At 44.7% G+C, this 12,258-nt stretch overlaps 1 protein-coding gene across 1 annotated transcript in view; it reads right to left on the bottom strand.

Annotated features, from left to right (window-relative positions):
• Nucleotides 1–10,015, bottom strand: part of HSPA12A (heat shock protein family A (Hsp70) member 12A) — a 48,438-nt gene extending 38,423 nt beyond the window's left edge. The window contains exon 1 of the mRNA XM_065746005.1: nucleotides 9,892–10,015. Coding sequence (XP_065602077.1) covers nucleotides 9,892–9,919 — 28 coding nt within the window. The 5' untranslated portion in view covers nucleotides 9,920–10,015. The remainder of the gene's footprint in view (nucleotides 1–9,891) is intronic.
• Between the last annotated feature and the right edge of the window lie 2,243 nt (nucleotides 10,016–12,258).

Genomic DNA, 12,258 nt, shown 5'->3' with positions numbered 1-12,258 from the left:
TGATGTTTATACCCACCCAATGAGAGCACACTGACTTGGATGGAGTTCTATCAAGAATACATTAGACCCAATTAATCTGTATGATTATCCAGAAGTATAAAATGTATACACAGACATTTGCCATAGACACCAGTATAAAAACTTGTAGCAATGAAAATACATTAAGCACAAATAGAGGGCTTTCATAGCTACCCATGGAAAACATTACGTAAAATAGTGAACTGAAATAGGTAATTTCATCCAAAAACCTCTAAAACAGCTGTCCCTTTCAGTTTCAAAATGCTCTTGAAACCAACGCATAGAAGTTGTCTTTGAGGGAAGGTTTACTTGTTCTAATTCTAATCAACTGCTCAGCTCTGCTTGAAAGTTAAACTCTCTGTGATTTACCAAGTATTATTAACAAGAAAAAAAAACCTCCATCCAAGAATATAACCATTCTGCACTATTACTCACTGCTATACTTCACCCAAGTAACGTGCTGTTCCTGCAATGCCCAGCTACACAAGAATTCCTCAATCAATCCTACACATCAGGAACCTAGAGCTCGATTGGATCAAGAGAGAAAATCACAGAAAACAATGCCATAAGCTCTGAAGTAGCAAACACGAATCTGAACCAGAACGTTCTGCTGCAGTGATTCCGTAGAGCTGCTACCATTTGGCACAAGCAGAAGTTACATTCCATTAAGCCCATTTATTTCTTAATACCAATAACTAATCACATGCAATAATGGGGGCAACCATAACTGTTTTGTAACTGGTGTTAAAAGAGGCCTTGACATTACCAGAGTTTGCAGAACTAATAAATGAATCACTGCAGCTCAGCACAGTAGAAAGTTAAAAAGCCATTTATCCAAGCAGTTGGCATTTACAGAAAATAGCTTGCAGGCCAATCGTTCTGGATTTAATGAGTTCTTCTGAATACTAGCAAAAAAAGTTGTCAAAACCACCTGAAATTAAGGAATTTGTATACTACCTATCCTACGCAGACCAAAAGGCGCTGGGATAAACTTATGCATGTGGGACCTTGGGTGAGTTGGAGCATGCTTAGAGAAAAAAATAATATATAATTTTACAGACCTTACCTGAAGAAAAGTAAATGTATAGATATACCTGAAAGAGTAGATTTTAAAATCTCATACTGCTAAACATGACTGGCTAATCTGAAAGGAAGCTGGAAAATGGGCAAAGGGCTGCAAGGAGCCCAGTACAGAGCCATGCAGCAGGGCACCTAGTCTCTGGGAGTCAGTTCTTGACAATTAAAAAGTAAAATCGTGTCCTGGGCAACATCACAGTATTTGACACTATGATATTACAGTTCTTAGAAGTAGAATGATTTCTTAAGGTTGCTTGCTTTAATGCAAAGACTCAACCAAGTAGTGTCATGCGTAGCTCAAGTTCAAACTTCTTCTCTCGTGTTTACCAAGGACCTCTATCTCTGTCAAACTACACACTAGAAAAAGATAGGTAGTAAAATAACATAAGTAAACATTTCATTCATGGCAATTCACACACCAAAATGAATGGAAGAATCTAAATATTACATTACTTACATCAGTATTTTAAATAACCTTCTCCTAAGATACGATGAGAGATTTTCTTATTCCCAACAGTCAACACTTGTAAACATTATCTTGAAATACAACTGTCTGCACTGCAGGGTTGGATAATCTAACTAGGTACGTATAGAATTAATTCAACCACGTCGCTGTGTTTTCTGACTTTGGTCCTACCCTAAGAAATTGCCCAGACATGCATTCTGCGGGATAACTGCTGAGACAGACAAGACAGAGAAGTCTCCCTCTTCACCTTTTATTTATTTATTTATTCAAAAGTTTGTATACAATTTCGAAACCCTGTAGTACTTGGGGAAGTGGTGAAATTATGACACCAGCAGATACTGTATTAATACTGAACCATATCCATTATTATATTAGCTGCAATTGCTGGCTTAGCAGATTTAATTTACATCTTTTTATCTAAATACATGTAAGAGTTCAGTTTCTGTGGTTTCCTGCAGCAGCTAATCAGTTTAGCTTTTCCTGTTTTTCAGTAAACAATCAGCCACATTCTGTTTTTTCAACTTAGCTTATGACAAAAGGCAGTAAAAGAATAATCTTTACAATAATCCAAGAATATTCACAGAGTAAAACAAAAGTCCACAACACTAATAACAACTTAGCTGTATGGTGGCTGAAACAGGAGTGCTCCCACTGAACCTTCCAGGACCTCACTTCCCAGGGAAGATGAAGCCTCAGGACTCGCGTGCATCTCGTACAGCTGCTCTGCTAACCCTGGAAAGTGTGTCATGTCCAAATTCATGTATCTTCAGGTAACTTCTATTAATATCCTACCGGAGTGGTTTGCTGGTTTTTTCAAAACCTTGATCAAATTCTCCATTTTTCCAATTGGGCAACGTCTTGGGATTGAAAATAAAAATGGATGTACTGAATGAAATATTAAATCAAAACACTGTATATCATTTTGAGCATCAATAATCATTTTGCTGCAAGCAAAGCTTGCTAATGATATTTGCACAACAGGGAAGGAAGGATTTACCATACTGCCATTAGCTGGCAACTGCTGCATTGGTAGAGAAAACCTTATTCAGCTTTCCATTTTGCTGAGACTTTGCTTTGCATTAAGCACAAAATGTCATAGCTTCCAAATGTAACATGACAACCTAGAGCGTTTTTCTGCAACACAAAGATGGCCTTTGAAAATAATTATAGAACAACAAAAAGAGAGATGGAAAAAAAGCAAATACAAAGAAACACTTAAAAGATTCTCTTGCATAAAAAAAAAAAAGATATTTCCTATCAGAAGAACAAACCTTCTGCCTCTGCTGAACCCAGAGACACTACTGCTATTAACATCAATGGAATCAGAGCTCTTTGTTTTAAAATGCCAGTAGGCATCCAGCTGGTTTGCTGAAGACTGCAATGCACTTCCCTTCTCTGAATACAGCCACAGCAAATCCCTCACTCAGACAAATCCAAATTTCCTGATGCCCTTTCATCATAACTGGTCGCTGAAAGAACTGATATTCATTGCCCCAGTACCAATCAGACCACAGTAATTTTCTAAAGCAAGAACTCTCCCAACTCTTTGGATAAAATTCTAAAAATATGACATCTCATTATGAGCTATGAACTTTCTCATCTACGCTTTTGCACTCCCTCCCATCGCAACTGCAATTTTACTAGAGGTATTACTTTTTCACTCTGCTATCAAGCTTTCAAAGGTCATTTAAGTATTTAATAGTATTGCTAAGACTATCAGAATGCAATCCCAAGTTCATTCCATCCCTCATTTTGTGGATAATATTCATTTTCCTGCACCTCAACAGCAAAAGGAAATCAAAATACACCACCTATTTGTTTTGAATTTAATTTAAGATGAAAGACACACACACAGGAACTTGCAATAATCTACTGAATATGCCAGGTGCTTTAAGTTCAGCTCTCTTCTTTCTGACAGTGTGTAGGCTATTACCTAATTTGATCTGACCTCACTAACGCATGGTAAAGTGGTCTTCAACAGAACTAAGCATCCTTCATAACACGATGTGTAAAACCTCAGCCAACTCTTTACCAGACCTGAGACATTTCCTGACGTGCTCAGAATCCTCTCACACCCGTGGGCCTGGGGTATGAGAACTCAGTAGCAGGAGCCTCGCACTGATTGCTTGCTTCTGAACTCCAGCTCTTTTGTACCTATGCACTGCTGCCAAAAGAACAAAACTGACTGTGTTTTATCCATCACAAGAAGGCATCTTCCTTAAGCAGATGCATATTTTCAGAGAGTCATAGAATCACCAAGGTTGGAAAAGACCTACAAGATCATCCAGTCCAACCGCCCAGCTATCACCAGTAGCTCTCACTAAACCATGTTCCTCAACACAGCGTCTAAACATCTGATAAACGTGGGTTAACAAAAATTCTGTCTAGCATTAGACAGCTCTCCATGATCACTCTAATTATTCCACTGACAAAGGTATGCTACAGGTACCCTAAACACATACTAAATAACTTTCTCTCCCTTCAACAAGCTCCTCAGGGCCCGCTTCTTTCAGGCTTCCTTGCACTACTACCCCTATGCAAGCAGTTTTCCTTTACCACTCACCTCCTTCCTTCCAAACAGAAAGACCTAAGGAACAGAAAAACCACACCAACATACAGAATCTAGGTTCTTTGAAAAGGGAGCTTCTTAGACGAGGTCTCCTGCCGCTTCTCTTTCATCGGCACGTCTGTCATCATCCACCTCATCTATGTGGTTCACTGCAAGGTTGTCAGGAATGGCACTAATAAGATCATGCTCCAGTTCCCAGAACCACACTCAGAATAGAGCATGTGCGATGTTAGACACTTTGGGAAATGCACCACTCATAAAAAAAAAATTAAAAAAAAAATGTCACCACAGAATTTCCTATTTTATTGTGAGTTCATACAGAAGAATCTTCTCAAGATATAATTATATCCTGGAAACAAAGCAAACTTAGATAGTATACTTTTCTAGGTCAATATATTCAAAGGAAAATGAGTCAAAGACTGAACAAAAATCACTATTCAGTTTCTCTGTATCTCGCATCCAGCAGAGGAAATAAATTTCTCTCCCTGCCCCCAGTCTTCCTCCAAAAACCAGCAACCTATCAAAAACAAGGGAAGAGAAAGCTATACGAATCCCTCAACATTCTCCATGGCTAAAGTGGGAAAATGAGAAAACATCAGTTGTGCAACTGTAAGATGAGGCATCCAATTGGACAACCCACTAGCAAAGTCATCTGTGAATCTATAGTCTCTGGGTTTTGGTTTAGATTCAATTTGACAGTTCACAGTGAAATCAAAAACAAGTCTGTGTTTCTTAGTTCTTTTTAACTTACAGTCTTGAGAATAGATTCACAATCATGTTTAAGGGAAAATACCTTATGAGGAGAAAAGCTAAGAACAGAAGAGAGAAAATGGATGTTTAGGATCTGTAAATCATAAAATCATGCAGACATTGATTAAAGCTAATTTCCCGAGGTTTTCAATACCAGCATCTATCAGGTCTACATTCACGACTACTCACACATACCACATGGAGACCAACGGCAGCCAAGGAGTTCGCCAACTGAAAAGCTGCACTGTCATGGTCACAAGCAGAAGATACAGCATGCTATGGCTAACACCACAACATGGATGAGCAAGAAGGAGAGCTACTCTAAAAGGATGGGTTTGAACGCAGCAGCTCCACTATGACAATAGTGAAAGCTTTTGCAAATGGCATGCCCTACTGGTTTGATTACAGCATGTGTTCTAGTGAGGTATCCATGGAAACTTAAGAAAGAGATGTTGAATGTGTTGGATCTATTTGGAACAAGGGAATGGGGCCAGTTGCCAGTCAGCCTATCATAGCCACAGGTATTTTGGTCTTTAAATATAGGAAAAACCCTGAGGAGTCCTCAAAGATGAAATCTGCAACACCAAATTGTCACAAGAATGCACTTCTCAAACAGTGACTAGAAGGTGGTAAGAAAAGATTAAAGAAACTGTGATTTTAATGTTCTCATTATCTCTGACTAAAGACAAATAGCCCGGCTGCAGTAACAAAGGGAGATATACCCAAATAACCACTGTTTAGACTTCATATGGAACAGGAGTAAAAAAGCATGAGTTAAAACACACAGAGCCTCATGACAAAAGGCCATGCTGCACAGGTGAGCACAGAACACTCTGAACTTCAAAATCTTTGGAGTACCCACAGAGATTGAAGCAAGCTCTGGAGAGTGGTTCTGAAAAGCATTATCAATGTAAAATATATCTAAGAAAATGCAAATCAAAGTAGAGTTCACAGATGATCCCAATGCTGTCTGCTTCTGCCAGCACAAAAAACAACTTGCCTTGTTCTTCAAAGAAACTACAGCAGGCTGAGGACATTTCTGCAAGAGACAGTCATTCTTCTGAGACAAGAGCAAATAAACTTGCAGAGATCACATGAAATTGCTGCTATACAACTGCAATCTGTACTGCTTCCTTCCGGACTGCAAACAATATAAGCTGATGGAAATGTCTCTCGGAATGCCTATGAAACTGCATCTCCAGGGCATGGTCTGAGCACTGACCAAACCATCAAAGAATTACTGATGGAAGAAATAAAGGAAGACCTTCCCAGGTCCCCTGTATTTGCAAATTAAGATTCTTCCAGAGCCAATTCACACATCCTGACCACTGCCAAACAAACCCAGCAGATCTGTCCACGAGCAGAGCACAGCAGCATGCCAACAGCAGGGTGAGGCAAAGCAGTTCCCCATGCAGCTCTCTGTTCCTGACACACCCTAATGCAGTCCTTAGCAAAGAAGACAGGAACAAAGGCTTCCCAGTCTGAGCACTGACCTCCAGATTCTGTGTATTTTTTTGTTTATTTACTTACTTTTTTTGTTGTTTGTTTGAATTGACTGCATTTTCCTTTTTGTTTACACAAAATCCTCTCTCAAATCCCTTTGAGGCAGACTTGGAAGGAATTTCCTGTTTTAATACCCACTGCCATCCTAATTTTAACACTGAAAAGTTACTGCTTCAATAACAGTTACAGTAAAATTTAAAACTTGCATATGTTTATTTTCAATGCATATCACTATGTTTCTTAACACAACAGCCAATGGGTCATAGCTGACATATTTTGAGAAATGAGAACTATGGAATGTTCTTTCCAAGACCAAAACGCGCTGGTGGCTGAGCAGAGGCAGCCTCAATCTGATGAGCCAGGACCTTTGCTGCAGTTAAGAACATGAAGTCTTCACATATGCTAGTAGTGCACAGCAGATCCCTTCAGTTCATACTTGACAGCAGCGTTCTCTGAGTGCAGCAGCAACATCTGTGACCTCATGTTACAAACCAGCTGTGCGCTTTCCTATTAAAACTTCTGTGAAGCGAGCGAGCATACCAATTACAATCACAACTGATGGACTTCAGACTCCATTCCTGAAACAGATTTCCAGTCTTCCTCATTTTCTAGTGGGAAAACACCACTGAGTAGCTCTGCACTACAGTCATAACCTGGAGCTTTACCCATGTCTATTGTCAGCTGGCGATGGTGCTCAACAGCAGAGTGACAGCTGTCATACAGAAGCTCACCACGTAAGAAGCTGAAGTCATTTCCCAATGCAACACTCAAGAGTCTCATGACTTCACTGAGCTGCTGGTGGCAAATCTCAACACCTACTGTACATTTAAATAAATAAACAAATGGAACAGAGCCAAGATGCCATAAGAAGTTGTTCCATAGCTACTTGTGCTCACAACTGCTCGCTCCTGGGAAGTCACATCATTTGAGTGCACTGCTGTTTATTCATTTACCATTTTTCCATTATCATACACTGAGAGCCAGCAGAGCCTTTTAAAATACCCAAATAAGCCAAGTTGCTCCTTCATAATATGTAGACTAAAATAGTCACAGAGAAACACTTCTAAAGCTATAAATGCTGCACTCTTTGGAGTCAACCACTTCTGAAATCCCACCTGACACAACACCAAAAGGCAGAACTAATTCACGTACAGAAACTGAAAGCAAAGGGATTCTTTGGATGCGCTTAAAATAAAAAGTGTATTTGGAAGACATCTTTTCATAAAGGGATAGTTGTTTTGTGCAATCATTGATATAACAACTGACATCATAGCAGAGGACTGTAAAAAGCATTCGGCAGGGAAGAGCACAAGGCAAGATACCAGTCAACTCGTGTGTAACCCCAACAACAGTGACAGAGCTAGAGAGCAAAACAGAACCTACACCACGACATTTACACCTGCAGATGGGATCTTCTGCAGCTGAGGCAGTATGGAGGTCTTCCTGCACAGCACCAACCTCCTGGGACTGCTGACTTCAGCTGCATCCAAAGCCGCAGCCGCATCCAAGCCGCACTGCTCACAGCTCTGGGCCAGCATGAAGGTGCCACACCACACAAGCACTGAGCAGCTCAGGGCCTCCCCGCAGCCAAATGCAACACTGGGGAAACCCCACAGCTCAGAGCAGGGCAGCTCCCTGCACCGCTACGCCGTAAAGCAGAACTCATCAGCTGAATCAGCATCACCCATTGGCTGAAGAGCGCCAGGAGTCGGTACAATGGGAAGTTCCACGTGCAACAGATCAGGGGCACAAACGACTGCATTGAGACTCACCGTGAGCAAAATGCAGATACCGCAATGCTGTGCTGACTGGAGCTACGAGCGATGAGCGGATACCGCATGCAACACTGTGCTGTTTTACATACAGACCTCTTCTACGCATTGTACTACACTGCGGTAAGTGGCTGCAGCCCCAGGACTGTCCATACAACACCCACTAAATCACGTTTTATCCCTGAAGTCTTTCTTCTCTGACAGCTTCAGCATTCCAGAGAGCGGAAAGCACATAAAGATTTCTGGCACAGCAAATCATTGATTTACTGCATGGCATTCCAACTTCTAGCAAAACCCCTCCTGAACAAATTCTCCTTCTGTCACAAGTCACTTATTCTCAATGCTGCCTTGCACTAACCTTGCAGCTTTACAGAAAACAATACATGCTGCTCTGCCACCTAACAGATAAATGTCACTCCATTTCTCCCTGTTGTCATCTAGAGAAATGTCTCAGGTACCTTCAAGCAGAGGAATCAGGGGCTTATACAGAAAGCACTTCACACATACACAAAGGGGGTGAATATGCATTAAACATCTTGAAAATCCAACTAGTTAATAAATAGTATTATCTGCATTGTTTGAAACAGACACTGTGACTCTTCCATTCCATATGTGCTACAGTTCAGCCGTTTTATCTTAAGTGCTTCCCAAATCCCATGCACAGATGCACTTTTTTCTCCCTTCTCTCCAACAGAGAACCTCAATTTTTGGGGGAAATTTTGAAAACAAGGCTCCTGAGCATCAGTGCAAGTTCTCTGTGCAAAGAGGGCTGCTGTCTTTTGTAGGAAACCAGTCCTTAGGGAAGCTTTCTGACTGGTCCTGCGGCTGGTGCTTGTCTGCACCCATCTGAGTTGCCATCCCCAGCTTCAAAGCAGCTGCACCCCCAGATGAGCTAGGCTTACAGCTGGTTGGGCTCATCAGAAGAGCTTTCCCTTAGTTTACTCGCAGGATTTGTTGCTGCAACCTACCACAGGGAACCTGCTTTAGCAGGGGCTTGGGCTAGAGGATTCTCCAGAGGTCCCTCCAAACCCCTACAATTCTGTGATTTGTACAAACTCAGTCTTTTCAAACATTTCAAGTTTCTTCACACATTTACCACCACCAAACAAGGCTCAGCATCTGTGTCCCAGGTCACTGCAGCATTCAATGAGGAAGAAGGGTTGGAGGGACACAATGAGACCAAGCTGAGTCCGCACTGCCCTTTGGGCTTTTCCCACATCCATGCATTTCCAGCATCCCTAACAGGGAGGGACCATCCCCGTCCCTGCGGAGCCCTGCCCGTCCCCGGGCGCGGTGCGAGCACCGAGGGACCGCGGTCAGACCGTCCCTTAGCCCCGCAGGGCGCAGCCCCCTGCCAGCCGCCGACCCCCACGCACCGCCCCGGCACCACTCCCCAGCGCTGCCCCATACCCGGCTCTCTCCCATCGCGCCGCAGTAACCCCGCTCTCCCACCCGAGCCCTTTCGCTCCCTGCCGGCCGTCGGGCGGGACGGCCACAAAGGCCTCGGCGGCCGCATTGTTCCCGCACCCCGCTTCCTCCCGGCTTGCTGCTGCGGCTCCCCGGGGCTGCGGCGGGCTCCGCTCCGAGCCCCGGCTCCCCCCGAGGTACCGCCCGCGGGGCCCCGCAGCGGGCAGCCGGCCGGGATTCCGCCCCCGTTTCCCCTCCTCCGGTCCCGGCCGCCTCCACCCCGCCGCGCTCCCGCATTGCGGCGAACACCCCCCCCCCCCCCGCCTCACCTGCCGCGCCGCCCTCGCTCTCCGACATGGCCGCCCGCCGCCGCCCCGCGGCTCCGCTCAGCCCGCCGCTCACCGCACACGCCGAGGCATGGGCCGGCCGCGCAGCGCGGCCCGGGGGAGGCTCCGCTGCTTCCTCCCGTCCCCACCCCGCCGCGCCTTCCTGCGGGCGGTGCCGCTGCAGCCAGGCCCCGTCTCTGGCAGGGGGCGGCGCGGCCCCTCCCCGCTGCGGGCCCGGCGGCGGCTGAGGCTCGGGGAGGAGGAACGCAGTGCGGTCGCTGACAGGTTCCCCAACGCCACGGAGTGCGGGGTTACCGGCACAGCACGGCATTGCTTCGTTTGCCTTTGGAGCGGGCTCTCCCGCATCCCTTGCCCCTCGGGAGCTCCGGTCCCGCTCGTTAGCTGCTTCCCACCTCTGCAGGACCTGGGAGAGAGGCACACCCACGGGCACATGGACCACCATTGAGCTGTAAAGGTTTTCCAAAGACACTGTAAACCCGAGAAGAAAAGGCTGATATCCTCCTATTAGTAATCCCGCAGCCAGAGAAACCACTGCCCTGCTCTCCTCCCGTGTTTCTCGGGTCCAGCTCTCCCTTAGTTTCCAGCCTCAGCAGCCACTCACACTGTGGAAGCACTGCCTGCAGTTCTGACAGAACAAATGAGGACTGCAGTGCAGCTCCTGATTGACTTCAGGCTCAAGAGATCACTGATGTTCACTGTAAACTTACTTCCACCCAAAGATTGTCCTGAGCCCTCTCACCGGAGGATGCCTTTGAATTTCTGAAGGACTGGCAAAGCCTGAGCATCTGTGTGCTGCAGATGTTTGCTCAGTACATCCTCCCGTTTTCCCCCCATGGCTCTGAGCACAGCTCTCACACCATTCACGCTGCCATATTCCCTTTGAGAAGGACCAAAGGTGAAGAGCACGGGGTGAAGTCCCACTGAACCGCTTCATGTGCTCACAGCTGGCTGACCCAGAAGGCCTGCACCAATCCTGCAGGCAGCACAACCAAGACCTCCTCCTGAAACCCAGTGCAAACACCAAATCCCTCAGCTCTCTGCCTCCCAGGAGAGGCCACCCCAGAGGATGTGCTGAACTGCTGAGGAGCAGCGAGGGACAGAGCAGCAGCAGGGAATGGTAGCACCCCGCCGGCCCCAGCCGGGTGCTGACCTTCTGAGGGGACCGTGCACACGGGCTCCCAAACAGTGGGGACAACGTGGCCCGGGGTTGTTGCTTCTTGTGCTTCCCTGTGGCTCCAGGCCATGCAACAAAGGGAACATCTGGCCAATAGTGCGCTGTAATTGCGTGTTTAGTCAGGCTGAATATTTACGCTGTCATCAAACAGCCTCGGAAGTAGGAAACCAAACAACTTCAACACTTGTTTTCCTGACAAGAGGCTTAAATGGCAGAAAGTTTTGCTTCAGACTAAATGAACTTCAATAGTAATTGATCGTAGGCTTTAGAATGTACTGAGATCATTAACGAAGGAAGAGGGAAAAGAAAAAGGCATAATCAAGAGAAACAAACATGCACCCAAATGGTACATGTTCAGGAAAAGGCCTGGCATGCAGGCTGCTCTCACATGATGCTTCAAGCAACAACAGCATAAAAATAGCATTTGCTGGGTACAGACATCTTTGTGACTGTCAAGGCAGTGACTGCATTATTCAGTATGAAGCCAGGTTGCCTAAGCTACGCATTCAGCTGTAGGTGTTGTGAATAATGCAGGAGAATATTTGGAGGCATGTGGCTGCTGCCTTCAGAAATAAGTCCTTCCCAGAGAGCTTAGCACTTCCTTTTAAAATCTAACGTGAGGAACTAAGGAGAAAAATGTATTTGTGGTAAATTTGGGTTCTCGATCTGAAATATCAAATATTGGACTAAGGCACCTTCAATTTTGATTTGTTTTATATAGGTAAAACTAAAAAATACAGATAAATTACAGAAAAATAAAAAAGTACATTATTTTTTCCTTTTCAACTCCCTCAGCTGAAAGCAAAATTAAAAGTACGTCTCACATGAAAGAAGGAACACTTTGAGAAAGATCTCCCATGTCAAATAAACCCACTCTGGAGCTGGAAAGACTTTGATTCTGTAGGAACTTTGTCACTTTTATGGCCGTTTTGATATGCTGTTTGGAATCTGTTTTCAGTGGTTGAGATTTTATAAGCATAACAGGAAATGAATCTAAATATAATAAATCAAATGTAAAAATCCTGCACACAGATTCTGATAGGATGACAAAAGCAAAGCCATCTACATTCTCCAAACACCTGTCCTTGTGAACATCCTTGTGTCCTGGATGAGCTCACCAGCAGGTGTCCTAAGCAAGGCTCAGAGTTAGTGTGGGTCTGGAAAGAATTTTCCTT

Source organism: Cyrtonyx montezumae, unplaced genomic scaffold, assembly GCF_038088225.1.
Source record: "Cyrtonyx montezumae isolate F1298 unplaced genomic scaffold, pur_monq_1.0 scaffold_4, whole genome shotgun sequence".
Classification (NCBI taxonomy): domain Eukaryota; kingdom Metazoa; phylum Chordata; class Aves; order Galliformes; family Odontophoridae; genus Cyrtonyx; species Cyrtonyx montezumae.
The sequence above is the reverse complement of the archived record's forward strand: the minus strand, read 5'-3'. Positions and strand labels throughout refer to the sequence as shown.